General features: G+C 50.8%; 12 protein-coding genes across 12 annotated transcripts; 5 read left to right on the plus strand and 7 right to left on the minus strand.

Annotated features, from left to right (window-relative positions):
- Positions 1–160: 160 nt before the first annotated feature.
- AA0111_g9116 (hypothetical protein) lies at positions 161–1,226 on the minus strand (the record flags this gene model as incomplete). Its single annotated transcript, XM_028655639.1, has 2 exons — positions 161–1,116; positions 1,202–1,226. The coding sequence occupies 2 exons, from the start codon at positions 1,224–1,226 to the stop codon at positions 161–163; spliced, it is 981 nt and encodes a 326-aa protein (XP_028503305.1).
- Positions 1,227–1,900: 674 nt separating this feature from the next.
- Positions 1,901–3,573, minus strand: AA0111_g9117 (Eburicol 14-alpha-demethylase; the record flags this gene model as incomplete). The annotated part of the gene is made up of 3 exons (XM_028655640.1): positions 1,901–3,031; positions 3,081–3,278; positions 3,328–3,573. 3 exons carry the CDS (start codon positions 3,571–3,573, stop codon positions 1,901–1,903), a joined length of 1,575 nt encoding a protein of 524 aa, XP_028503304.1.
- Positions 3,574–3,955: 382 nt separating this feature from the next.
- AA0111_g9118 (hypothetical protein) lies at positions 3,956–4,096 on the plus strand (the record flags this gene model as incomplete). Its single annotated transcript, XM_028655641.1, has 1 exon — positions 3,956–4,096. One exon carries the CDS (start codon positions 3,956–3,958, stop codon positions 4,094–4,096), a length of 141 nt encoding a protein of 46 aa, XP_028503303.1.
- A 27-nt stretch (positions 4,097–4,123) lies between these two features.
- AA0111_g9119 (hypothetical protein) lies at positions 4,124–6,331 on the minus strand (the record flags this gene model as incomplete). Its single annotated transcript, XM_028655642.1, has 5 exons — positions 4,124–4,812; positions 4,860–5,007; positions 5,053–5,645; positions 5,702–6,215; positions 6,290–6,331. The coding sequence occupies 5 exons, from the start codon at positions 6,329–6,331 to the stop codon at positions 4,124–4,126; spliced, it is 1,986 nt and encodes a 661-aa protein (XP_028503302.1).
- A 376-nt stretch (positions 6,332–6,707) lies between these two features.
- On the plus strand, positions 6,708–7,239 carry AA0111_g9120 (hypothetical protein; the record flags this gene model as incomplete). The annotated part of the gene is made up of 2 exons (XM_028655644.1): positions 6,708–6,944; positions 6,991–7,239. 2 exons carry the CDS (start codon positions 6,708–6,710, stop codon positions 7,237–7,239), a joined length of 486 nt encoding a protein of 161 aa, XP_028503190.1.
- Positions 7,240–7,475: 236 nt separating this feature from the next.
- On the minus strand, positions 7,476–8,957 carry AA0111_g9121 (hypothetical protein; the record flags this gene model as incomplete). Its single annotated transcript, XM_028655645.1, has 2 exons — positions 7,476–8,275; positions 8,324–8,957. The coding sequence occupies 2 exons, from the start codon at positions 8,955–8,957 to the stop codon at positions 7,476–7,478; spliced, it is 1,434 nt and encodes a 477-aa protein (XP_028503191.1).
- Positions 8,958–9,134: 177 nt separating this feature from the next.
- Positions 9,135–9,883, plus strand: AA0111_g9122 (hypothetical protein; the record flags this gene model as incomplete). The annotated part of the gene is made up of 2 exons (XM_028655646.1): positions 9,135–9,283; positions 9,337–9,883. 2 exons carry the CDS (start codon positions 9,135–9,137, stop codon positions 9,881–9,883), a joined length of 696 nt encoding a protein of 231 aa, XP_028503188.1.
- A 225-nt stretch (positions 9,884–10,108) lies between these two features.
- On the minus strand, positions 10,109–12,011 carry AA0111_g9123 (hypothetical protein; the record flags this gene model as incomplete). The annotated part of the gene is made up of 7 exons (XM_028655647.1): positions 10,109–10,452; positions 10,512–11,019; positions 11,081–11,222; positions 11,285–11,321; positions 11,386–11,413; positions 11,477–11,794; positions 11,859–12,011. The coding sequence occupies 7 exons, from the start codon at positions 12,009–12,011 to the stop codon at positions 10,109–10,111; spliced, it is 1,530 nt and encodes a 509-aa protein (XP_028503189.1).
- A 1,239-nt stretch (positions 12,012–13,250) lies between these two features.
- On the minus strand, positions 13,251–15,148 carry AA0111_g9124 (hypothetical protein; the record flags this gene model as incomplete). The annotated part of the gene is made up of 5 exons (XM_028655648.1): positions 13,251–13,474; positions 13,538–14,112; positions 14,158–14,487; positions 14,534–14,864; positions 14,911–15,148. The coding sequence occupies 5 exons, from the start codon at positions 15,146–15,148 to the stop codon at positions 13,251–13,253; spliced, it is 1,698 nt and encodes a 565-aa protein (XP_028503193.1).
- An 864-nt stretch (positions 15,149–16,012) lies between these two features.
- AA0111_g9125 (hypothetical protein) lies at positions 16,013–16,573 on the plus strand (the record flags this gene model as incomplete). Its single annotated transcript, XM_028655649.1, has 2 exons — positions 16,013–16,249; positions 16,301–16,573. 2 exons carry the CDS (start codon positions 16,013–16,015, stop codon positions 16,571–16,573), a joined length of 510 nt encoding a protein of 169 aa, XP_028503194.1.
- A 1,829-nt stretch (positions 16,574–18,402) lies between these two features.
- Positions 18,403–21,213, plus strand: AA0111_g9126 (hypothetical protein; the record flags this gene model as incomplete). The annotated part of the gene is made up of 1 exon (XM_028655650.1): positions 18,403–21,213. One exon carries the CDS (start codon positions 18,403–18,405, stop codon positions 21,211–21,213), a length of 2,811 nt encoding a protein of 936 aa, XP_028503192.1.
- Positions 21,214–21,418: 205 nt separating this feature from the next.
- On the minus strand, positions 21,419–21,886 carry AA0111_g9127 (hypothetical protein; the record flags this gene model as incomplete). Its single annotated transcript, XM_028655651.1, has 2 exons — positions 21,419–21,672; positions 21,724–21,886. The coding sequence occupies 2 exons, from the start codon at positions 21,884–21,886 to the stop codon at positions 21,419–21,421; spliced, it is 417 nt and encodes a 138-aa protein (XP_028503299.1).
- Positions 21,887–27,537: the final 5,651 nt, after the last annotated feature.

Here is a 27,537-nt window from a genome sequence, read left to right on the forward strand (position 1 = left end):
CAAAATATCCGAGCGACGACCCTAGCTTCGCACCTTCGCATCTCGACCTACGCCGTGTTTCCAATTGTTCTTGAAGAGAAACGAACGACAAAACATACATGTATTTATATGTACATCTCTGATATTTGGATGAATCACATCTCCATCTTGCGAGTTCACACTATATCCTCGCCCTCCTCTCCACCCTCTCCAACACGCCCACAACCCCATCTCTAACCTCTCTAATCACATCACCAGCTGGCATGACCTTCCGAACCAACCCCACCCCACTCCCAGCATACGCCGTCATTCTCCCTCCATCCTGCCTCCACCCCTCATCCCCCCTTTCCATCTCCTCTTTGTACAGCCTTGTATTCTCCTCTTGACTCATCCCCTTCTCCACTGCATCCACATAGCTCTGCGTAATGATCCCGCGCGCATTGTGTGTCTCAGCCCAATTTGTGCCACGTAGCGAGTCGTAAACTTTGGTGCGAACAGTGCTTTGGCCGCCGTCGGTGGTGCGTAGGACGGCGGAGCGATAGCCCTGGGTTATGTTGGCTTCAGGCGTGGCAAGTAGACGCGTTCCTAAGATGCAACCTGAGGCGCCGAGGGTCAGGGCGGCGGCGAAGGTGCGGGAGTCGGAAATTCCTCCTGCGGCTATAAGGATGGGTTTTGGCTGGGTTTGAATTTTCTGGAAATATTCTTCCAATGTGTCCTTGACTTCTGGTAACAGCGTTACGATACTTGCCCCTTTTACTAAGCCATGGCCTCCTGCATCTGTTCCTTGCACAACGAGGACGTCTGGTTGCACTTGTTTGACTACTTCGACAGCTTCTGTCACACTGCCTACTTGGACCCAGATCTTCGTTTCTGGGGAAGCGGTTCTACTCTTTTCTGTCCACTGCATGAGTGAGATTATGGAGGAAGGAGCGAAGAACCAAACTGCTGCAGGTCGGTGTCGGGCGATAATGGGGATAGCCATCTCGAGGTTCGCTCCCCAGTTGATAAATCCGATACCGATTGGTAAGGTGCCATTCCGTGTTTGTAACGTGGTGCTTTTGAGTAGTTCCTGTGCGTGGCGGACGTGGGATTCTAGGTCTGAGACATCTGTTCCTGCGCCTATGAACCCAATTCCGCCTGTGCGAATTCGTTAGTAAGTCAACGAATTAGTTACGTGGATTGAAAGGCGATACAGATTTAGCTCTTTTCTCCCATGACTTACCGGCTTTCGACACTTCAACAGCCATGTCCGCTAGAGCGATCAGTCGCATTGGTGCACTCACCACCAGCGGCGTTTGAACCCATGGGTAATCTCCAGCTAGTCTCTGAATATCGTCCATCTCTTCTTGTTCTTCTGTTCTTCCTTTGACGGAACTTGACCAAATAAGTGTTTATATATACTTCGTGTTACACTGCACAGAATTGCGACTTCCAGTAACCTTAGCAGAATCCCAAACTCACAGCTCCTCGCTTGTCTGTTCAATCGCTCACGTAAACGATGCAATGGATTGGTCGGTACGAAAAGGCAATTGCGGGAATCGATGCTTTATAGCGAGACTGACAATATACGTATGAAGGTAATGGGCGAATGATGATGCATGTGCCCCAGGTTCCGCTAGACCAACCGCAAGGTTTCGACATCTCCTCGGCTATACCAACATGGAACTAATCCGGCCTTACTCGGCATTCAACTCGAATAACATATTACGTGTTTAAGCGCACACGAAACTATTATGTTGTCTTCATTACATCTTATCCTCACATGCCCTAAGGTATTAACTAAGATACTAATCCCAAAGTCTATGTTCACATGAACAGAACCAAAATCTCATCCCTAAAAAGCCCCAATAACTACATCCGCCCATCATTAAGACCCGAAATGCGTCGTAAAAAGTGGAAAGAAGAGAAGTCATTACAGCTTCTACTGTCTCCTCTCCCACTCCACAATACCAGGAGCCAATGGCCTGGAGAACAAACTCGAGTAGTCGGTGCCAACAATGTCCTTGCTGCCACCTACATTCCTCAGCTTGAACTCGCGCACGAATGCTACGAGGATGGTTTGCAGTTGAAGGTAAGCAAACTGCTCACCAATGCAACGATGCCTTCCAGCGCCAAAAGGCAGGTAGGGAGAGTTTGTTCCCTTGGAAACAACGCCCCAACCATAGTCGATTTTTTCTTGGTCGGCATCGTCGCGCTCCTCGTCATACTGTTGGTGCTCGGGGTCCCATCGGTGTGGGTCCCAAACAGCGGGGTTGACAAAGTGGGTGTCGAGCTGAGCGGAGAAACCAGGCGAAGACATGAGAGTGTGGGTGGTGGGTACGACGTAGTTGGTTCCATCGACAACGAGGGGTTGCTTGACCTTGCGCATAATGGAGTGGATCGGAGCGTGAATACGAAGGGTTTCCTTGACGACCTGAGCGTGGAGGGGTAGCTTCTGAAGGTCTTCGTAGGTCAGAGGTGGAAGGTCTTCACCAAGAATAGACTTTTGCTCAGCAAGGAGTTCTTCTACCAGGTGTGAGTTTTGTGCCAAGCGTAGCAGAATCCAGGAGATGGTCGAGGATGACGAGTGTTGACCAGCCATGAGCAGCGCAATCATAATTCCGGCAATCTCATGCTCAGGAACTGGTGTGCCGTCCTTATACTTGCAGTCCATCAGGTGCCAGATCATGTCGTGTGAGTCCTTCTTGGCCGCACCCGATCTCCTCTTGCGAACGACTTCAGAGTATAGCTTGATCATCGTCTCTCGTGCGTTGTCGCGTGCGCGGTTGTGGGGAAGCGGGGCCCACGACAGCATGAAGTTGATGGGTGAGAAGCCCATGTCGAGGTCGTGGTACAGCTCAGCGAATTTGGAATCGAACGACTTGCGGATCTCCTCACCCTGGAGCGAACGAGAGGCGGTGTAGATGGTGAGCTCGGCCATGACCTTGGGGACGTTGAAAGTGCCCTTTTGCCCCTTGAAAGTCTCGTGGCGCTTCATGAAGTCTTCGCATTCTTGTGTGATGAGAGTGACGTAGGAGCGGAGAGCCTCTTGGGTGAGACCATACTTGACAAACTGTCTTTGCGTTAGCGTTGACGCGGTCGGAAGACAAGGACATGCGTACCTTCTTCTGCTCCATGAGCTTCGAGTTGGGGCAGTCGTAGACGACATCCTTGCCAAAGACCGGTGTGCAGAGTGGGGAGTAGATCTCCTCGGCATTGACATCCTTGATCTTTCCGTTGAGGATGAAGTTGTTGCCAGTGGTGTCCAGGCACACCGTCATCTTGCGACCGAGGAGAATGAAGGTGAAGACGTTGCCATACTACTTCCAGTCAGTTGTGTTCGATTCGGCCATTGCACGTCCTACACACCTTCTTCTGGTTGGCGAAGAAGAACGCATACGGGTCCATGCCATATGTGACGGTGTTGCCGATGACAGGCAGCCAGTGGAAGACGAGAGGCGGCTCATTGGGGTTCTTGAGCAGCAGCTGCTTCAACACATTGAGGACGACGGCGATCAGGATAAAGGAGGCGAAGCCGGCGGCGACGATGACGGGCGTGGACGAGTTGGAGGTAAAGTTGCCAAGGGGGCCGGCGACGTTGGCGAGAAAACCCATGGTGGGCAACAAGAAGCAACGACAGAAGTGAAAGCGTGGTTGAAGGACAATGTTGACGGGGAACGCGCCTCAATAAATTTCCCAGAAGTCGAGGGCGCGCATGGACCAGGGTATCCAATCATACAAATGAGTCGTCGCCTCTGCCGTACAGGGCGGTATCCGACTGGACTGTCGGTGTCGACGTCTTGGCAGGGACCGGCATGCGGATACTAGCGCCACCGACCTGACAAGGAGAGAATGGCTGGTGGCACCACTGACAGACCATGCGAAGCAGATTGCTGTCATCGTACACTGTTTCGTGTCATTGGCTCGAGGGTACATCACCTCATCCAGGACCCAAAGCAGATATCGTCATGGTGCAGAATTTACTCTTTACTACGCTATGCTCGGTGGAAAGACCCAGACCGCAAAACGTGTGCTTGCCGTTAACCCACTATTTTACACGTCCGCCTGTACTGCTATAGAACTCCTGTTGATCATAACAACTAAACTCCGCAAGACGCCAGACGCTCCGCTTGAATGAAATATCACACCATCTTCCAATGCTGCCCTAGTTGATCTTTCCTTTGCTCTGTGCAGATGCAAGGCTCTGGTCCGTCGCATAGCGGGAACCGTCATCCTCTTCTGAATACAGCGTCTGATCGCCTTTGCCGCCCATCTCGACAAACTCCTCGGGATTGCGCTGATCGGCAGGTCTTACTTCTGCAACGCCGTGGGTCTTGCCGTTCATCTTTGTGCCGTTCTCAACTCCGTTCTTCTCATACACCTTGACTGGGTCTTGGCCTTCAGTGCCTTTAATAACGCGAGATACCTTAATGTCGTTGATACTGCTGAGCATGGTACGCTCTCGCTGCACCTTGCGTTTGGAGAAATCAAGCTTGGAGATGGCGCCTGTAAGACCGTCTGTGCTATCGTTGACGCTGATCCTGCCCTGTGTAGTCCACGGGTGCTCCAGGCATTCATCAATCGTTATTCGCTGCTCAACATCGACTGTGAGCATACGATCAATAAGATCCAGCGCAGGGTCGCCGACAGAGTCCCAGTACGGCGATGGATAATCGAAACGGCCCATCTTGATCTGCTGTGAGAGAGTATATGGGTTCTCTGGACTGTACAGCTCATCTGAGAATGGAGGAAAGCCGCACAGGCAGATGTACAATACAACTCCTAATGACCAGACATCCACAGCCCTGGTGTAACGTCGATGGTTTGAGTTTTCCAGTATCTCAGGCGCAACATCTGAGAAACGTTAGCATGCCATCGTATATTGTAAAAAGGCGACTTACATGATGGGGTTCCACATAGGGTAGTCGTAAACGATTCCTCGCCAATGATTTTGGCAAGACCGAAATCAGCCAATTTGATAGACAATTCCTTGTCTGTGAGCAGAATGTTCTCAGGCTTGATGTCTCTGTGAACGATGTTGCGCTCATGCTGATAATCGTTAGCAAGGAACCACACAGATGTCTGAACACTTACCAGGTACTTAAGCGCTTGGAACAGTTGCACGAAGACCTTTCGCGCCTCCTCCTCGGTCAATTTTTGTTTCATAACGATCCAGTTGAAAAGCTCGCCCTCAGTGGCCAACTCCAGAACGAGGTAGACACCGTCGTCTTCATCGAAAGTGTCTTTGAGACAGAGCAGCGCCGGGTGGCTGACACTCATGAGCACGGCAATTTCCTGCTGCAGACCCTCGACCTTTGACTTCTCGCCAGGACCAGTGCGCTTCTCGAACTTCTTCACTGCATACCGTACGCCTGACGACTTTTCTGCGGCAAGGTATACCGAAGCGAAATGTCCTTTGCCTAATTGCTCTTGCATAGTGTATTGCTGTCGGAACCGGTGGGTGTTGCGCTTCAACGGGTACCTGAAGACGTAGCGTGCTTGGTCCAAGATGGCAATTTCATCGCCTTCGCGCAGTTCGCGTCGCTTGTTCCGTCCGACGAAAGTATCGTTGACAAATGTGCCGTTGCCAGACAAGTCTTCGACCACTGCAATAGTATCGCCGCCCTTCTTCTCCATGAAAAACAGACAGTGACGATTCGAGACGGTCGGTGAGTTAAGAACTCGATCTGTGACATCGTCAGAGGAGCGTTCATCAGAGTGGTATCATGGCAGCACAACTTACCGCACTCTCGATGACGACCGATAAGGTAACCACCTGACGGAACACCTCGCTCCTGCTTCTCATTCTCGTATTTTTCCTCCTGACCTTTGTACTCTTCCTTGTTTACGCGCTCTGTGCCATCAGTCTTGCCAACGAGCGCGGAAGGCACGGGACAGGCCTCTCGCTTGCGCAAGACAAGGACATCCTCGGCCTGGCCTTCCATGGGCACCAGGTAGCCCCAGACCTTTTCGTCCTCCTCATCTTCTACAGCGTATGTTCGGCTCTCGGGTGGGTAGACGAACTGCGAAAAGGGCTGGGTGTCGGATGGGGGCGAACTAAGCCCGCCCTTTGCCTGACTTGACTTGCCGGGTGGGGGGCTCTGTGTGCCTTCTTGGTAGCCTTCCGAGGCGTCTCCAGTGGATTCTTTGTGGGTGACGGGCGAAGGCAACGGTCCCTGCTTAAGACGGCCATTAGGAGGCGGCGACAGGCGCGAGTGGCGAGTTCTCTTGGGCTCAGCTTCCTCGCCCTGGGAATACTACAATAATTGAAGCGTCAGCGCCCATCCTCATTCACAGCATGGCCTCGTGCGACAGGCGACGGGCGACATACGCGATTTCGCTTGAGCTGACTTTTCTCAGTCTGCGCCGGCATCTTGAACAACAACGGAGAGCAGTGGAGTCGAGATGTTGACGGGTCAATGCGGGCGCGTGGATTGCCAGTGTCTAGGCAGGCAGCATAGTGATGCGAATGATAGAAACAAGTAGTAAGGGCGGAGACTCTGGGCCGCTAAGCTCGACTGAGATTGAACGACCGCTCAGCTGCCTCGAGGTTTAGACGACGTTCCAGGCAGCCAAGCCCTGGAGCCGGGGAAGTCGCGTTCGACCCCTGCCGATTTGCGCGTGGCGAGCCCGCGGCCCTGCTTGAGTGGCCCGGAGCTGGCCACCGCCCAACATTTTACTCGCTATGACATGCTGTTCGTCCAGAGCACTCCGCGAAGAATCGTCTCGACGAAACATTGCGAAAAAGCATGCTCTCCGCTTTTCCTCATCTCGACGACGCAGACTTTGAGCGCGCCTGCGATGGGCTGCAGCGACGCTTCCAGCTTAAGGGTAGCGCGCAGGAAGACTGGCTATCCGTGGAGAAGATCCACCGAAATGGGACCGTATATCTCAACATTACCACGCATCTGCCGCGCCCTGCAGGTATACCTGCTGTGCAGGATCGAGACGCTACTGAAGTGGATGAGGTAGTAGAGCACGACGAGGTGGGTGGGTGCCCAACATCTGCCGACAAGAGCTCAATTCAGGTAGGAAGCTCTCGACACCACCGTAGTACCCCAACCGGTTGTAGACTACGATGTTGTTTTGTCACAAGTCTATCGCGTGCCTGTGCTGTACATCAGCATTCGTGACCCCCAGCACCGGTATCCCCCAACCATGACTACCTTGTACGAGCATCTGGTCCCGCTGCAGTTCAAGGCACAGACTGAGAATGTTGGTGTCATTGGAGGCATCACTATTACTGTGAGACAAGCAACTGCATGCGCGGTATCGAACTGATCTTCATAGGATCATCCGGCCACCAACAGACCTGTGTTTTTCATCCATCCGTGTCAGACGGCCGGCGTGATGGAAGCCTCTCTTGACAGAAACGTTACAGCGGATGAGTATCTGATGATATGGATAGGAGCGATGGGAAAGACTGTTGGCTTGGATGTACCTTTGCAATTAGCAAGACCAGATGATGCTTGACATTGCTACACGTGCTTTACATATCGTGATACAGTATAGTACACCTACAACCGCATGCGGACACTGGCCTTCTCCAGCTCGCCAATGTTCCCCATACCCGCCAAGCTCCACTTCTCCGTTACGAAGCCCTCGTTGACTTGGTGTCGCAACATGCCGCTTTCAGCATAGTACTCCATGATCGACCGGGCCTCTTCCTTGGTTAGCCCGCCGACATTGATAATGTCAAATTCACTCGAGTCGTTGTGGAGACCCTTGAGAGCATCCATCACGCGTGCATCTACGTTCTTGTAGGGGTTCCATGGTGGTAGCTTGCCTGCACCCTTTTGGCGGGCCTCAGCTGCTTCGATGCAGTAGTCCATCGCTGGGGAGGCGGGTGCGTTGGATCGCGATGTTGCGCCGAGCACCATGCCGCCGTTGGGTAATTTTCTTTGACCTGAAAGGTGATCGACGAAATGGCGGACAAGAGTCAGGTCGTGGGCATGGATAGGCTTCACTTCCGCAGACATGTACTCAGAGTGGCGCATGATGTGTGATAGACTGTCGACTGCAAGAAGAATAGGTGGACGACCGGGTAGAGACAGCTCATTCCATAGCGCAACAAAGACGGGCCATGATGCCTCGGGGTTGGCCATTCCAAGCGCTGCCAGCTCTTTTAGGGTAGCACCTGCAGGAAGCGGGAGAGGTAGCTCAGGTTGTGTGCTAAGTTTCGTCGCCGCGAGGAATGCTCCGTTCGACTGGAGAATTTGCTGGAGAAGGTTCGCAGTGTATGCGTCTTGGGTATACTGCATTGGTTCTGAGTTCGGGAGTGGTGCATACTCTGTGTGAGCGTTGACAAGGTCCTGGGCTGAAAGTTGTCAGTACAGTCCCGCTTGCTTGACATGGCAACACGTACCTTCTGGGAGGTTGATCACAAACCAGTCCCGCAGAATGCCCATCGTCAGACCCTGGAGTACCAATGTGCTCTTCCCACTCATTCTTTGTCCAGACAGAATCCGTCGTATTGTCTTCTTGGAGCTCTCCGCCTCTTTGAACAGTCTCGCGAGTTCGATGGCCTCCTTCCTCATCAACACTGCCGGCCGTCTAAATAGACTCCATCCCTGGGTCGTCTTGAACGCCTCGACGGCTCTCAGCGCATCCACTACATTTTCCTGTGGCAGTCCCATGACCTTGCCCTCATTCTGCTCGTTGAGGACATTTTCCTTGCTGAGGTCCTGGAGCGAGGACACTTCTAGTGCGTTGTCGTTGCTCAGAACAATGCGCTTGCGCTGGGCTTTCCGCTCTCCTTGTGCTGGCCGTTTGCCGGAATCGCCTGCTGCGGATCCCCTGCCCTTCTTGGTGTTCAGAGACTTGACACCCTTCTTTGGGGCGGCGGTCATGCCCTTCTTCTTCTGTACCACAGCATAGCGGGCGGCCGATGTGGAAAAGCAGGCTGTCTGTGGGCGTAGCAGGCGCGGGGCGATGCAGCTGTGGGCGCCGGCATCAAGTGACAGTTGCGAGAGGCTGCGGAGACATGTTGAGGGCGGCATGACGGTTGATCGAGGCGCTGGCCCTCCGCAATGGGCGAATTGGAGATGCTAGAGACGAATTCTGTGATGGTCAGAGCCTCGGAGGTCCGCCGCTCGTGCACGGACTCGAAATTTATTCTGAACTTTTGGCAGGCGCGCAAAGTGAAATTCTACCAAAACCACCCAAACTATTCAAAAATGTCAGACACAGAAATGGACGGCGGCGTCGCGCTAGGTGCTGTTTCCCCCACGCATTCTCACCTCGTCGACGAAATCAACGGAGGCGCCATGGACGTTCACGCCAACGGCGCAGCTTCCGTCGCAGACTCGACCGTCTCCAGCCGACTGTACGTCGCATGCTTGCTTTGTCCCCTACTTCGCCGTTGCTGACTTGACAAAGCCCCATCGCCGTGAACAAGCCCACGCCTTTTACTTTTGACCTGGGAAACCTGCTCGCAAACGACCCAAACCCCGTCCCTGCCAGCGCCGACGAAGCAACTCTCACTGCAACGGCCCGCGATGCTGCACAGGCCCTCATCAACCAGCTTCTCTCTACCTGCGAAATCAAGTCAAACTCAGAGGGCGTGCACCTTGTCCTCCCTGCGCCAACCACACCTCTACCCCGCGAGAAGCCCATCCCTACAGCTGCTGAGAAGACCAAGTGGGAGAAGTTCGCTGCGAAGAAGGGTATCAAGGACAAGAAGCGCGACGGCAAGCTTGTATACGACGAGGCTTCTGGCGAGTGGGTACCCAAATGGGGTTACAAGGGCAAGAACAAGGAGGGTGAGAACGACTGGCTGGTCGAGGTTGACGAGAAGAAGGAAGCCAAGACAGGTACGGCCCACGATGCGAGGGCGGATAGTCGGCAAGAGCGAAAAGAGAGGGTCAGGCGCAACGAGAGGAAGGAACGGGCGAATAGCATCAAGTCTCGAAAGACTGGTGCGTAAGCTGGAGTACTTGACTGTCGCGTAAGTGGGGAAGATATCTAAAAACGACTTGCATTGGGCGGCGTTACTATTACGACATGTATTCGACTTTATGGGCGTAGGAGCTAAAAGCTTGCGAACATGCGTTCCTATCGATTGTTTGGAGGCTGTGGTTTCGTCTCAGATACCACGAGCAGCCGAATATACTATTTTTGCACTTCTCCCCAGATCCCATCGCCCAATACCTCAAAGAGTATACAGAAAATCCGGCCTCTTGTCACCCATCTCCTCAATCTCCTTCTCACTCTTGCCCTCAATCCAGACGTCCCTCGCCCCTTGCCTCCTTTTCTTGTTTTCCCATGCGAGCAGAAACCGCGTCACGATACTGCCGCCCAGCAGCCATAATGTCAGATACGCCAACACCACGCCATGGCCCAGGAAGTAGCGTGGTTTGTCCCTGCTACGATAGATATTCGATGAAACGACGCCGTTGATGTTACCCCAGCCGATAACAAACCCAAGCGTGACACCACGCTTGTATACACCTTCGACATTGTTGGCAGCCCAGGAAATTGTGTTCGCTATCGTTGCTGGATAGGGTTATCAGAATGCAAGAAGCCATTGTTTTTGCTGGATGGAGAAAACTTACGATAGATGCCAATAGCTCCTAAGAACGTACCGGCGTACTGCACATTCGGATTTCCGGAACCAAGAAGCATGGCGAAGCCTGTGATACCGAAGAGCGAAACCCCCATGTTGCAGTACCCTCTTTGTTGCGTGCGATCAGCAATATAACCGACCAACACCGTGACCACAGCTGCAACCGCATATGGTGGCACAGAAAGCAAATTCGCGGTTGTAGACGTATAACCCATGCCGGCAAGGATAGTGGGCAAGAAAAGACTAAAGGCATAGAGAGACCCGTCCGCTCCCATGTAGATGATGCTGAACATGAGTGTTTTCCAGTCTTTGACCGATTGCCAGAAGTACTTCATTTGGAAATCTTCGTGCGCAGCTGAGGCCTGTTTATCAGCGCGCAGACGGCGGAGGACGCGAGCTCGGTCGTCAGGAGACAAGAATGTGGCTTCGGCAGGAAAGTCATGAACCATCCAGTAACTTGCTATTCCGACAAAAATGGTTGCGAGACCTTCGAGGATCTGCGAGATGCTGTTAACAATACATTGGCACCTTGGAGAGAGGGATATATCGGTCACTTACGAAGATCCATGCCCAGCCTGGCTTTCCTCCTACGCCACCCATTTGCGCGATTCCAGCTGCTAGCAGTCCACCAAAACTACCCGCAAGCGCTGCAGCCGAGAAGAAAATAGCAGCTCGGATTCCAAATTCTGAACGTTTGTACCTATGAGATGAATCGAAGTTAGTATATGTCTCACATGCAGTTCGGACAGGAAAACTTCTCACCAGCAACTCAGATAGTAATTTACACCAGGAAAGAGTCCTGCAGAGGAGAAATCATAAGGTTAGTATGCGTATCACATGAATTTCGTACAGTCGCAACTCACCTGCTTCGGCACAACCAAGCCACCATCGCTACAAACATGTCGTCAGCCAACCCAATCTAACTCTCACACCACCAACTGTAGAGTTACTCACTGCTGTCATCAACCCGGCATAGTTGTGCACGAGACCCATGCATGTCATGCAAATCCCCCACCAGATCATAATCAATGGCAAGAAGATGCTAGGGCGTAACTTCTTCAAGAGCACGTTTGTAAGCGGCTCGAACACGGAGTAACTGACGAAGAAGATGGTTAGACTGGCGTTGTATTGGCCGTTGGTCATGTTGAGGTCTTCTTGCAGACCGTCGACTTTGGCATTGCCAATATTTGTGCGGTCCAAGAAGGAAATCAGATAGAGGAATGAGAGCCATGGGATTAGGCGGAAGTCAAGTTTGCGGAGGAGTGCTTTGTCCTGTTGCGATTGTGTTAGCTGACTTATCAAGTGGAGTTTAGGTTTGGGCAAGCAAACAACATACGTGAGCAGCGCGCTCTTCTTCGCTGAGACCAGCGTCAGGATCAGGCAGGTTTTCGATCGTATGAACATGTTTTGCCGTTTCGACATGCTTCTCGCCTATGGTCTTCTCTTCCTCGCTCGACCTGTCGATTGGACGTTCTGCTGCTGAGGCCATGTCGGCGAGTGTAAATATGTTACAAGCTAGTGGCCGGTAGATACCAAGCCTTGACAAGCCTCGTTGTCAACTCTAGCTAGTAAGTTCCAAGAGCGCAAAGAAGGTTCGGGCAAATATGCCAAAGGTCGCGGTCCGAAGAAACACAAGTCAGTGTTTCAACCATAGAACTGGGAACTTGCTTGTCTAGAACCAGCTCTCGATCAGCGAAGAGCTGTCCCTTAAGAACGTCACCGCCCGTGAAACCACTGGACAAGCGGCTGGGATATCATCATCCCGAGGCTATTGAACCGCCTATCACACGGTCCAGTCATGATAATCCTATTCCGATGACGGCAGTGACTGGTATGCTTTCCTCCAGGATCCAATCCCCACCATCCATTGCTTAGCGTTTGCCGATCTCTTGCCTGACAACCATGAAAGCTGCTCCCGCGACATGTCGGGATTCAAAAGTATCAGCGAAGCATTGTTCTTGAGAAGATCCGGTTGTATGGTAATGTACATGTCTACTCCAGACGCTCGACATCTTCTCTATGATTCTGAGTTCGTCCATAAAGACCAGGACCAAGCTGCTGTTGGGATGAAGAGGCTCGTGCCGCACAAGACCCACTGTTCATACCCCACGCTACCAGTAGTCATTCTCCAGAAGACGTCCGGATGCGATGCAATGTTCACTTAAATACTCGAACTCGCCTCATCCTCACTGTACGATGATATAAATACGTCTTTCATATCTTAATGGCGCAGCATCATCGATGCCGAGAATTGAGGCGTTACGTGCCGAGCACTCAAGCGTGAAGGGCGTTGCAACGTGTGCGGGGGTTGAGATGCGGGGAGCGGCTAAGCTTCCACACAAGCCTGCGCTTGTGACGTTGCTTGCTTAGACACCAGCAAGTGCTTATCTGCTAGCAATAACCGTGCGGGCTTAAGCGATTTTTAACCATGTATATCCACAAATGTGTCGTTCATTCGGGGGAGAGCAACAACCACATCTTCAGAGATTTGCGCAGCGATGCGTCGAAACAGGATTCGACTCTCGTTCACGCTTCGTGTCTTGCCGAGTTCACTATTGCAGCAATGCCGCAATCACTGGGTGTTTGAGCTCCAGTGTCACAAACATACCCATATACATGCGTTGTATCTGTACAGGACCTCGTGACCGAAATTGTGGATACCTAGGTATGCCATGTAAAATTCGTAATCTTGTTTCGAGGTGCGCTGCCGTTGTCAACCTGCCTGCAGTTAGTCGCCTACTTCGGGGGTCTGCTTTCCATTAGGCTCTTGAGCTGGCCCTCCGCTTGTTGCGGCCTCGATCTGGCCGTTGTTAATCTCCATGAATTCATTGCCTTCTTCCCTCCTTGGTGGAAGACCAAACAAGCCTGATCTCTTTCTCACTGTAGCCAAGATGACTGCGACGATCACGTTGAGCCCAGTGAAGGCGATCATGACTTGGAACTGTTTATTGTCTGATACGTTCGAACTAGTCAGAATCTTATGAATACATACACGTGTATGAAACGGGCACTTACAGCTATCACCAAAGACTACACCAACACGGTCTCTCACAGCGTCCGGTAACCGCGCAACCATTGAGGTCGAGCGTTGCATTTCGCTGAGTTCTTCGCGACTCAGAAAACCAGAAAGTCCTTTGTCCAAGTGCTCGCGATGTATTGCAGAGCAAATGGCGACGGCGACACAACCCCCGAGCGTGCGCACCATGTTCAGAGTACCAGTACCGACAGCAATGTCCTTTTCTTGAATTGAGGTAGCGACAAGCACAAAATATGGCGGGCTCGCAAGACCCAAAGCAAGACCAGTGATAACCTCGTAGCCATAAAGTCCTGGCCATAGGTGGATATACGTCGGCAAACTACCAAGAAGCCCCATTCCAATACATACAATTGCCGTTGAACAGACCAGAACGATCTCGACAGACACCGACTTCACTGCTAATCCAGATGCCATGGCGCCAATCGGGGTTACGACGGTAGCAGGAAGCAAGAGGATGCCAGCACGCTCGGCGCTTGTGAAGTTCACGCCCTGGAAGCGCTGGGGAAGCTGAACGAAGACGACGTAAAAGGCGAAACCCAAAAGAAACTGGCTTCTGTTCTGACGTCAGCGAGGCTCGACTGGCAGATTCTGGGCTTACAATAAGGTCAACGCCATAGGCGCATTTCGAAGAAATTGTATGGGGAAGATAGGAGCTTTCTGCGTCCGGGACTGTATCCACGACTCATACAAGCCAAAAAGCACTAAGAGAGCAACTCCAGCTACCAACGGTCCAATGATAATACCACTGCCCCAGGTATGCGACACACCAGCTTCTTGTAGGGCAAATATGAGTGGTATGGGCCAGCAAACCGACATGATGCCCCCATAGATATCCAGTTGGCGTATCCGTTGTAGATTCGTTCTACCGTCATCGAATGCAGGCATCGAGTAGAACAGCATGACCATTGCGATACCGATTACGGGACCACTACGAGAGTCAGCTCAAATAGCTAAATGGCTTGCACTTCGCATACTTGATGAAAAATATCCATCTCCAGGTCGTTCGATCAGCGATCATTCCACCGAGTAGAGGACCTAGCAGATTTGCCAAAGCAAATACTGAGCTTACGATGCCAGAGTAGAAGCCAATCTTCTCGGGTACAATCATCTTCATGATGGATACGAATGTCAAGCTATAAAGACCGGATCCTCCGATGCCCTGGAAGGCGCGGAAGACGATAAGCTGGGTCATGGTTTGCGCCCCTCCGCAAGCCATAGAAAATATCAGGAATACCGATGCGCAAAGTAAGAGGAGGGTCCTGAGACCCCAGATATCGCTCAACTTAGCAGTGATCATCAAGAATGCTGAACCGTCAATTAGTCGTAGCTTTCAGGAGTAGAGGGCTCCTACAGTTATAGGTTAAGAGATATGCTGTGATGAGCCATGCTGCCTGCTCAAGGGAATCGAGGTCGCTCGAAATCTTGATAAGTGCGGTCGTTACGATAGTGGTGTCCAAAGCTGATAAGAAAAGACAAAGCCACAGTCCAGCGATAACGATATGCAATCGCTTCGAGCTGATGTTTGGCACAACTGGTGCACGAGAGGTCGCACGGGCGTTTCCAGACCTGTTACTTTTATCATCAACCATGATGTTGTCAAGACTGAAGACAGCTGTCCGTTCTCCGCCCCACTATAAGCTTCAGGCACAATTGCGGCGTGGTCATTTATACGAGGGACAATCTGACGAACCAAAACACGACGCGAACGTTTGCTTATCTGCAGAACACGAAAGACCAATCCTGCCACAAAAAAATGTCTATCACCACTGGTGCAGCTTGAATATCAGACAAGTGCGAGCGAGAATTTTTTGGAGCCACTGACACTTCGTATGCTGATTACAAAACTACTTGCAAAAGCTCGTAAGGATACTATTGCTTCCCATTCGGCGGTCTCGCCAACTCTGGAATCAGAAGGTACCTAGCGCCGCACTAGACTACATCAGGGGAGAAGCAGCACCTGGATCACGTTGCATGCGCGCGTATTTGGGGTGGGAAGTGCTACTGCCTGCGTCGATACTACTACGCATCATATACTAGGCCTCTGAGTTTTATAGCGCCGCATTCGACACGACTAGAAAGAAATTCTGTAGCTTGTAGAGATTTAGAGCGCTTTAACCAAGAAGCATACAACAACAAGGCAGTCGGTCTGGTCTGAAGCTGTACGGTCTCCGCTTAATAGCATGTGCGTACCTGGGTACCATGCTTGGCCCGCTCGTTGCCAACTCTACCAAGGCATCTAGGCTGGCTCGGCCTGTGTTGTGTATTCACCAAGTATGGTTAAAGAGAGGAGTTTGTCTAAGGTCTTCATATCGAAATCCGTGCCTTCGGGGCATCTGTCGCCTACAGTCGTACACACGAAATGTATAAAGCTGGGGTAAGACTCACAAATTACTCTTTGAGAACATTCGATCAATCTTCTGCACCTTCTAGGTAGCTATTCATCAAATTTCGCCATGAAGCTTTCTGTTGGTACGCTTTTCACTGTGGGGCTCGCCGCTTCCACAGGCGTAAGTGCCTCACCTATGCCTTCCTCGGAAGACATGTCTCCCAATCTTGAGGCTCGAGGCCTTTGGCTTCGCGATGAATGTCATGCATACCCTGGTGGTACCGTTGTCGGAGGAAGCACGCTCTGGATGCTACGCAATACCTGGAACAATAAATACGGTGGAGATTTTGGAGGTAGTCTCGGCGTAGGTATACTCCATCTATTAACAAAAACTGTGTCTAATATTGTTCTCCAGGTCTACCAGTTTAAAGGCGTGTGCTGTTGGGGCCAATGTCTGTGGGTGACGTCTGAAGGACAAGGTAGAAGATGGTCTGGCGATGCCTGGGGCAATGCTTTGAACAGGCTTACGGGAATCACCGGTGGCCGTCAACCTGGGCTCTGCGGAGCTAGAATCAACAACGATGCATACCTGGTGTTAAAGTCTGCGCAACACGACAAGGTATCTAACCAAGGCAAAACAATGGGCCAGCACTTTGGAGACACCTGCGGCGGTAGACCACCTTGGTAGATGACAAGTAACTACAAGGCCTCATACACATCAAACTGAAGAAACTCTTAAACACGGGTTGTCAAATAACTCTTTCTATATGTTAATGGTCATTGTAGGTGAACAAAAAGCAAAGTTCGACCATAAAACAATAGAATAGCTACAGCTGTCAATGCAATGAATACAAACATCACATGCGCAACAAACCCCATAGTCTTGGCCATTCCGAATCATATCTTAAGGAACGTGGAGACATCACTTTAGGAACTAGCACAAGCACTTACTTACTATACACCTGCAGAGCTATGCGCGTTAAGTGTCTTATCCGCAGTAACAGATTATCCCTAACAGAACAGAACTCACAGAGTCACAATGTACTAAGACTAAGACTGCAGAGTGATCTCGAAGGAACGCCAAAGCCTTTGCTGGGAATAGGTTAATTGATACCAATCCACCAGCAAACGGGCGATTCAGCAACACTGCAACATAGGCCACGCTGTCAGGCGAGCTGGAAGTCGAGCGTATCAAGCTGGGTTATGCTGTGTACGCTAGCTACCTGAAGGGCAAGGGTGTGTTGATATTGAACAACCGAGCTTGGGTAAGCCAGCAATTTTCGCTCAGGCCCTCGGGCGTTAGTACACGCAGACGAACGCTGGCGGTGTTTGTCGCTGGAACCCGCTAGTACGTAGGTACTTATGGCGATATCTTTGGAAAGCAAGGACGAGCGACCGGAAGCTATAGCGTGACGCGTTGTGAAGCGAGGGGAAGATGACTGCATGTGTACATGAGCGTTGAAGAGTGGAAGTCGTTAGCAACGGCGAACAGATTGATTGCTCCATGTATGACAGGCACCTGGGCCTGCATTTGTCTGACCCGTATGGATCTTCTTCTACTGATACAGGCTAGCGGCCCGCCCCAATGCGAGGAAATTTGGGTGAACGCCTGTCCAGAACGACCTGTCAAAATCGAACTCGCACGTCGAGTGTGCTGTCGTCCACTTGGTATCGCTCGGTTGTTTGAATGATAGATGGGCGCGCATTTGACGTTGACAGGCTGCAGCTTGTTCCCTTCGGTGGTCCAGCGAAAGGGGTCACCCGCACTCGCCGGTGCGTAGGCTACCTACCTAACCCACAGTTGTTCACGCACCACGAACGCAAGTACCGCAAAAACTCGACTCCGTCTTCCGGTTTATCGACCAGACCGCCATTAGACGCGATAACGAAGACATTGCATGGACGTTGCTGGTCGTCGTCTTTAGTTGACAGGTAGGGCGTTGCTTCTCCGTTACGGTCCCTGCCCATCCATAGCGCGTTCGCTTGGAACGAAGCTGTTTCTCCGACTCGTACCATCGCTTCACTCCGACACTTCTAGTTGCCTCTCCATCACTTTTTTCATTTTGTGGTCTCACAAGTAACTCGACGGTGATCGCGATTGGCGCAATGGGTGTTGTAGCGGTTAGACCTATGCCTGCAGGCATCGATCAAGTGCAGAGCTTCAAAAAGCCGTAGTGAGCAGCGACGAAAGGTTGGGCGCCTCTGGTTAGTTTCCTGTGCTCTCCTTAGTTGCCCCTAACGATGTCCTTTGATTGCAGCAACTCTTTTTGATGAAAAGGAATAAATGATGATGGTTGGGTGGTGGTGTTCGTGGTTTCAAATCGTGCCACGCGAAACTCGCGCGCGCCTGCAACTGTGACGTCAAACGCCGGTGGGACGCGACTTTCTCACCAGCCCTACCGCGCTCTCACCTTCTATAGTATACTTTCTTGTCATCTTTCACAGCAACCACCCACCTAATTCTGTTAACATGGGACATGAGAGGCCAATCTTTGTCATCTTCTACTTCTCATTGTAATGACCTCGATTCTATTTGAAGCGGCTATCCAGCAGCCGGACAACGACGCGTCCAATTCGCAACTGCACAAACTCGTCTCTGCACGCGATTTTAGTGGATCGAATCTCCCCACAGTTGCAGAGGGTTATCTTGAGGCTTTTTGCAATACCGAATTGTCCGTTGTACGGCGGCGATGGATCGGCATCGCGCTCGCGGGTATGCTGGAGAAGCCGATGGTGGCTGCACACATTAAAGGGTCGACACAGCTTCTTCACAATCTGGGTGCCGTCATTCTGAGCATTACAGAACAAGAGCAGACCAAGATCATCACTGGAATTATCATACGGCAGGCATTGGAGCAAGGCATCGAATACAGCAGCTTCTGGTTGTCGGAGAAGGTCAGACACAGTGCGCCGAGTTTTCCACTCAAAGCCGGTGCGAATTGGATGCACGACTTCCAAACCTTTCTCGACGCTCTGAGCGACCTGGCACTCACGGGACCTACCGCTGAGCCCTCGATCGTGTACTTAGTCTCACTATTTGCCTCGGATGAATTCAGATGGCGGGAGTCAACTAGTGTTTTCCCTATCGCTCTTATCGAGGCTGGACTGTTAACCATCATTGCGCCTGACGAATACCTTAAAGAGTGTCAGTTTGTGGAGATACCTATCGAGCACATCTTGAGCACACGGTCAGAGCCGTCGGCATTGCACAACTCGCAGGAACAACATACAGAGCATGAACCGTGGGACCTCATCATGACAACCAAATCAAGTCCATGGAGCTACCGGCTGAACTCCGCTCAACGCATCGCGACCGAGATGTCGCTAATGTTCAAACATTCTGGAGACGCGTTGGAGTGGAAGAGCCGCATCGAGTCTTATAAGAAAGTGCATATGCACCACTCGGAAACGCCACACAACATGCCTATTGATGCCAGTTCACCTTCTGTCCGGAGTTCGAACACCAGGAGGTCGCTTCAAAGTGGCTCCCAGCTGCGTCGGACAGACCGCATCGCTACTAAGAAAAGTAGCGTTTTGGCTTCTCTGCGACCACGTACACAAACTCCTCAAGCTGATCCACAGGCGCTCCACGAACTCCAGCCACAGCATCAATCAACAATATCGAGACGCACAACACGCAGCAAAGGAAAATTACCTCGTATATCCCAGGCCGCAAAAGAGAAGATCTTTCAGAAACTCAATGCGGAATCTGACGCGCAACCTGAGGATCTCGACGTAGCCTTAGAGAATGCTTACAATGATGCTTCAGGTACTCCAATCATTATGTCATCACCGCGAAAGGGATTACAGGGCACAAAAGTTGTTCCAGGCAAGAACATAGTCAAGAGCAAATCAAAAGCACGCATACCACATACCAAACATATAGCAGACGACAATGAAGACTCCGTACCGACTCAAACAAGGACAAAGAAGAAGACGAATACAAAACGTAAAGTAGCACCAGACACTACAGCTGAAAACGAACCAAGGAAGAAGCATCGTAATGATGTAGAGTTAAGCACGACCGGTTCGAAAGAGCAGGATCAAACAAATCCGCTTGTGAGACCACTGAAGCCATCATCTCCCGTCATATTGTCACAACACACCTCAATTGGAGGACTCATAGGTGCCCAGAGGCCTGCCGATCTCTCTGATCTCCCATTCAAGAAGCCGACAATCCCTACGAGGGTTGCCCAAACACCTTCGACTCCTACCAAGCCAAACAGAACGCCCATAAAAGCAGTATCGCGGCCGAAAACTCCTATGGAAGCACGAAGGCGTTTTGACAATGACACTTTGTGGTATATGCCGTCTTCACCACCTGTAACCGATGACGCCGAAGACAGCAACGAGTGGCTCGATGTTTCTGTTGAGACCTCAATACTCTCTAGCAACAGCAAACCTACCCCTGCGTCGCCAAATGCGGAATCGACAGCGATTTCTGGCCATGCAGATTGTAACGACGTAGCCTCCGAGAAGAAGACCGGTGATTGGCAGACCGCCAAAAGTGACCCGTTCAGCCGGCGTTCCGTTGGCAAGATGGCTACATCGTTCCTACGCCGTCTGACTGGAGAAGAATCAATGGATGCAGATGATGGCCCGGATACGAGCATCTCGAACCACACGCCTCTCAAAGTCGCTGGCACTAGCAAGCCTCCTGAAGACCCAAGTTTGCACAAAACGACTCCAGCATGGATGGCTGGCCAGCGATCCACCCGTGCCTCGCAAAATTCGATCGAAGAGACCCAACAAGCCACGGAGTATCTACAGCACACCATCGAAGGAACTCAGCAACTCGTCGACGACATGCCTATTGAGGAGGTACCCGATGAAGACGATGTGAATCTTGAGGATATTACTTTCTTCGGTGATGGCGAAGGCTATCAGCAAGTTGTTAATGACTTCAATACCTCACTCGTCAAATTCTGCTCCTCACCGCCACGTCCAGGCTCTTCTAGTAGCCATAGTTCGACATCCGCTGCGCCTGAACCCTTGACTGACCCACCTGTACCATCTTCGGAAGCTGACGAGATACAATGGGAAGCGAGCCTGCAGCCACATCAGCGCAATCTCAACCAAGTGCTAATACGCACCTCGAAGCGGGTTATGCGGCATATTGTCAACAACGAGACTAGTGTGACTGATATTGCGGAGATGTACGCAAAGGATGGCGACCATCTACTCAACACCCTGATTCAGCGACACGATACCGACCATACGCAAGTATTCGAAGGAATGGAGAACACGAAGACAAACCTTCGGGGTGAGCTCGAACGTGCTGCCAAACAGATGGCGAAAAACAGAAAACGATTCAGCACAATTGCCTGATGTTTGTGGAATCATGATGAACGGTGACAAAGCCGTCGCAAGATTTTATGAGGGATGTCTTTTTGCAGGATAGGAATGTATGATATTAGGAAAACCTGTCCATGGGCAGTAAGAAAACACGATAGCATAGTACGAATTGTCAATAAACATGCATTAATAGTTGCCTGAACCAAATATGCATCCCATATCCTGCTTTGCATGTGTGTCATGGGTGAGTTCCTCCGGTATAGGATGCACCTTCATGTATAGAACTCTCGCGAGAATTCCGCTGAGAGCTTTGTTCTTTACTCTTTCCCTTCTCAACAATGTGCTTCATCGAGATGCCGCCCCACGGTAAACCAGATAGTGATTGACTCGTATCGATGTTTTCTGGCTCTGGCGATGCGTATGAACTTCCAGCTCTTCGTTGATTCTCTGCATTCCGCTCAGTCTCCTCTTTCTGCTCCTTTATCTTGTCGCCTTATCTGTGTTAGCAAAGTTTCGCTGGTACGTATTATCTGTGCTTCTTACGAAATCTTCTTTGAGCAAGCTTATTCTGAATCTTCCGTCTTTCGCTGGGGTCTTTCACGTCGGACCAGTCATCTGATCTTGCTTCTGGAGACTCGGCAGTCACGGATGAACCACCTTTGGATGAGGCGGGCTGGTTGGGACTGGATTGCTGACCCTGAGACATGTTTCCAGTCATCCAAGCATCATCTGCGTAGCACATGAAGGTGGTGTTCAGCAAGATAGCTCTTGAAGCTGTCTGGCTTGTGTCGACGAGAGTTGTGATTTAGATCGTGGTCGATTTGCAGCTTATTCAGGTCCACAAAACAGGTACTTGGGGAAGAGCCAGGTGATGAAGAACCGATCTCTCTTGTTTAAGCGATATCGATGTGTAGTAATAGAAGGATGTCGGATGAGATGTAGTGTTTATCTGGTAGGCTGGCGCATAGCGAATATTTCTATTGCTGTGTGATTTTGAGGGATCCATTGATCAGCCGTAAGACAGAGTATGGTATGCGATGAACGAGGATGTCGAACGATCCAAGATGCTAGTACAATGTACCCAAGCGTATGAAAGCTGGGGGCCTTGAAGCAGCGGGGTCTGTGAGTGCAATTATGACGGGGATACAAAGGGAAGGATCCGCGAAAAGGGCGCGGCTGAAGTCTTGAAAGGGTTCCGTGGAGGATCGCCCATGATACCTGGTAAGAAGTTAGACAAGGCTAACCAACCTTGATGCTTACTTTGTTGTATCAGCTTGACGTGTTCGTTGTAGAATGTCATTTCGATGTCCAGCGACTGTACACAAATACTAAGACCAAGACCCGCTGTGGGACGAAAGCTCATTTGTCCTTAGTTTCATTCGGTAATATGATATAACAAATACCATGAGTAACCATCATTGGTGCATTCGTATACAGTAGAAATTCAGTTTCCATGTGAGGTTAGAGGTCCACTCGAGGCAGTACCTGCATGCGCCGCAGTGGGGCCCGGGATGACCGCATCGTTGTAGCCTTGTCGTTGGGCTGAAGTGTCTTGAACGCTCTGTCGGGTCGACTTGCACCAATAATGCTTGGTCTTTCCAAAGCAGTGGTAGCGTGCAAGTATATTAGCCTTGTATTCTCGAAACGTCCTGGCATCAGGCTACCTTATTGGCATTGGATTCCAGCTCTGGGCCTACATGCCTGCGCTATATCCTATTGGTCAGATAATTTTATATGACATAAGACACAGTGATTATGCTGCACGTTTTGTTGGTACTAGCCAGCCTGATGTACGACATAAGTGCTTGGAAATCAGAAGTGAGCGAGTGATGCAATATTTCGAGTCATGTTTGAGCGGGGCGTGATGAGAATAACGACGGGAACACAAGGGCGAAAACCTTATGCTGTCTGTCAACGGTATCGTGTGCATGGGGTCGGTATAGAGGTGGAGCTAGCGGTGGTGGTCCAGGGCCATCTAGATACCTGGGTATGTAGTGTGAAATAGAATTGCGGTCGGCACGACGCTCACTAAGCCTGATTGGACGAGCTAAGCCTGCGTACCTTCACCTCATTCGTCACACCTTACCAGCCACGCGTGGCTCAAGTCTGCGCTGACCGCTCTGCAATCTTGCACTGTCGACACCATGGCCTGTTGCCCTTCCTTATCGAGAAAACAGAGTGCAAATATAGATTCGGTTGCGCTTCGCTCGGTACAGCTCGCGACCTTCCTGATGCCGTCCCCAAGGCCCGGCTCTGCCGCACCTGGATTCTGAACCGCTCCGTGGTGGAAAACCGCATCCGAGCTGGTAGTGTTTGCGAAATCGACGATACTCCTGGATTTGTTTCGCTTTGCTTACCGTTATTGTACTGTCTAGTCAAACGATTGATATGCTCGCAGATATGTGACATGGGCCGCTAAGAGAAGGGTTGGATGTGTGAGGCCGTCCACTTTTGGCCCTCGCGATACTAGCTCACGATGCTCTAGTCTTTGACAAATACTGCTGAAAGGATTGCGGACCGATTCCATCGCCTTGCAGTCGTCCCCGCAAGTTGACAAGAGCGGAGCTTTGGTCGGCCTTATTGTAGGGGTCTTTGACGGCTTCCTTGCGAATACGGGACGTTGCAAACGGCTCACGTCCAGCGGCAGCGTGCCGCGGATGCTCGGGGCACGTCTAGCACCATGATCAACAATTCGAGGCTTTCCAGCCGCGATGTGGGGCCCTACGTTTCCAACATCACAGTAAACCGGAAGGAGCGTTACTTCGAACTCTCCGAGACATCGCAATCATACAGATTCCAGCTCCATCCTTCGGTCGCTTGTGGTTGGTGCCAGAGATGGGGCTGAACAGCGTTCCCTCACAGCTCGCACAATTCCACGTAAGACGGTACGATCAGAGTTGCTCGCTTGGAATGGAGACGAATCCGTGCACTCTCGGCTGTACACAATTCCGAGATTTGAGCTAGATTCAACATCCGGTTCCATCATCTGAGCGATGCGGAGGTGCGAAGCATCACAGATGTTGATGTTGTGGGTGGCTGCACAGCATGCACAATCTTTATGAAATTGTCCGGACCGGCAAGCGCGCAAAGCGATGTAGTATATCCACTCTCGAGCAAGGTTACATGATTGTGCGCGGGCGTAGCTACCAGCGCTAGCATTTGAAGCACATGTCAATTGTATCCACCATTCATCTACTTTGGGAATGGATCCCAATCCGTTGCTTATGGTGAGTTCTTAGTGGCTAGCTGTGTTACATGTCCATGGCACCTTCCGCGGGACATGATCTGGTAGTAAAGGCAGCCTGTCTGGATCCTGTGGGATGTCTTTCTTCACACAATATGTAGTGCACGACTTTGACCGCATGCAGCGCGAATGTGAAGGCGGGATTGTTCGACGGCCTGCAGTGAACAGTGGATTCCCACAACTGCGACTCTCTTAAGGACTTCCCGATGGGAAAAAGGTTTCCGGTACGACAGATTATGCTATAAGGAAGAAGGTGCCATGTTGGTATCTATCGCCAAGTATCCTGACAAGAATATCAAAACTCATCTCTTGAGAAGGGCCATGTCAGATGTACACAAGCACGGAGTAGCCATTGTGATAGCAATGACTTACCGATGCGAATTCCATGAGATGCCTAATGTCAGTCCATGTTCTAAACTAGAATCTAATATGTTAATATGTTATATCTCGTCAATCTTAGCAGTTGAATTTTCCAGAAATCCATAACGACCACATGTCTACTCTGAGAAAAGCAGCACCAGATGACATGATTGTCACCCTTACCACTATATCATAGTCTATATGCCACGTAGCGAACGACTTGGCCATCTTACCAAACTTTGCTCAAGGTGGTACCACCACTGTAAAAGGGTACCCTCCGGTTTGGTAGATATTTACAGAGACAACCTGTTTCTGTTATCCGTTGATGGCCATGGATGAGTGCTTTAAAGTATATATTATCGATAATACATCCAGGGTAATACGACTATTGAGCACCATTTGGAGTAGGGAACGACATTCCTATCAGCGAATGCTCAATGGGCTTCGACCTATGCATTCTCAACTGTTCTGTGGTTTGATCCAAACGCTTGCTATCCGAACAGAGAAAGCACATTTCACGCACCCTACTTTGCTTCTGAGGCGCGGAGGAAACCAGAAGAGGCGATAAAAACTTATCTTTCCAGACTTGGGGATACGGTTCAATTCCACTACGATCCTTGATCCCTGGGTCAACTTACATTGTAGGCTTCATGTAGTTGATTATGCACAAAATTCACACGAAAGACAGTAACCATCCTACTTCTCGTAGGTTCCATGATTGAATACCCCCTATCCGTGTTTTCCACCTGTCAGAAGCCAGCACCAGTGTTGGGAAAGCGATTTCACCCGCCTACCCTCGAACAGTTGTCAATCCCGCCCGTCCATAAGAAGAGAAGTAGTATGACACAAGAACAAAGCGACGACGCGTTCAGGAAGAACAGGATGTTAAACAGCATGGCGAGTTTGACGACAAGACGGAGACAAGACATCTCCGCGAGCATAGCGAAGACCAGAAGCTGGAGGCGCTGCTTCAACTAGGGTACATGGGTGTATGAGCTTGTTAGTCTAGACCTCGAGAGGTCTTTGGTTTAGGATACACTGTGTATACATTATTGAGGGTATTGCCGCCTACAAGAGCAGCATCGAAGAGGTATGCATACGGTACAACGAGACAGGCACAGTTATAGGAAGTGTAATCACCAAGAGTATGCCCTTTGGTTATTCGCAGTCTCGACTATCAAGTAAGAAAGTGTCAAGATATGGAAAGCACGTCTACCGCTATGCCGCACTCGAGCTGGTATGGACTTACGTTTCGGCCCCGATGACTCAAGCGCCTGAGCGCATATTCCAATACTCACAAGATATTGTACATATACTCGCCATCCTACGCCACAACGAATGTGCCCAAACCATACCAAGCTACGGAGTCGGAGATAAGGCCCAGTACGCAGATCCAGATGGTCCACAACAACACTTCACGTGTCCACCTTGTGGCACTCTATTCCTGACGGCCAGTTTCGTACTCTAGCACTGGCATGAGTGCATCGACTGGAGAAGAAGCCTAACAGCTGAGAACAGTATTGGTCGACCATCAGGTCTAGTGCTATACTCACATAGAGACGACCTGGTAGACACCACGTTCTCGTCAAAGCTTGACTCCTGATCCAAGTTAAATACGTCTGGTATACAATCTGAACTTGTTATGTCCTGTCTATCATAAGACAATTCGACCGGACTTCGCGCCTGGGTTGCGGCGACGTGTTGATACTAACGTCATCCTGATTGTTTCGCAACTGTTCGGACATACCCAACCTAGTTCGTGCCTCAAGCAGTCCTGGAAAGCTCGTGGATTCTACCCCTCATGCGATTTATTCAGCAGAAAGCTTTTAGCGAGCTCCTTTCATATAGGATGGTTGAGATCTGACACTATTTTACCATGTTGGAAGACGCACGTGATGTGAATTTGGGCCCAGTTGTGCAGCTGAATGAGCATGTGACTCGTAATACATATAATACATGCGCTGCCATCGCCGTCTTGTCCATAAGTGAGGTTAAATGAGCATACAAACAGGATAGTAGGTCAGGTTTACCACATTCTTTGATTGGCCGGGACATACTGTCTTATGGGTTTGTCATCATGGCACACGTCGCATGTGAAGAAGGGGTTTGTTGCGGTCATCCTGTCTGTTCTCCGATGAAGAACGACGAAGCTTTAAGTTGCCAGTGCCCAAGGCTTGAGGTCACTTCTTCAGCTTGATCATCGCGGCTGCTGTGATGGTCGCCTCAGTGTACCCCTTGAAGACCAGTAATGGCAATCAATCTAGTTTGTTCATGCCCGAGTGGCGAGTGCTTGATGGTGATGCTGTGAAGAGAAAGGGAAGTAGCAAAGACGATCCGGCGAATCTCGTCGACATGTCTTGTTAAGTGTGGCGAGATCATCGTGTGGCGGCTGTGGCGTAGTGACGATTGCTTGCTTTTTGACAAATGTGGGCCATGCCTCCTGCCTGTTCTGTTGGAGAGCCAGGCGTAAAGGGATTTGCAGTGCCTGTTGCACAGCATGTTGGTGATGACAACATCATCAACGGCGAAGGTCCGACAGGATAACCTGTTTTGCGGTGCGGACGGGTACAAAAGCCGCACTGTGCCTGACGATCGATACGCGGATTTCGATGCATGGATCCATGGTGGTAGTACCGAACAAATAAGGCGCGGTGCACATGGCAAACAAGGTCTGGTGAGAAATGACGCAGGTGAGGGTGGCTGAACAGCGGGCGATGGGTTTGGCAGTGGCTGACTCTAGTCGCTCTGGCCGA

The sequence above is a fragment of the Alternaria arborescens genome (genome assembly GCF_004154835.1).
Source record: "Alternaria arborescens strain FERA 675 chromosome Unknown contig_25, whole genome shotgun sequence".
Taxonomy (NCBI): Eukaryota; Fungi; Ascomycota; class Dothideomycetes; order Pleosporales; family Pleosporaceae; genus Alternaria; species Alternaria arborescens.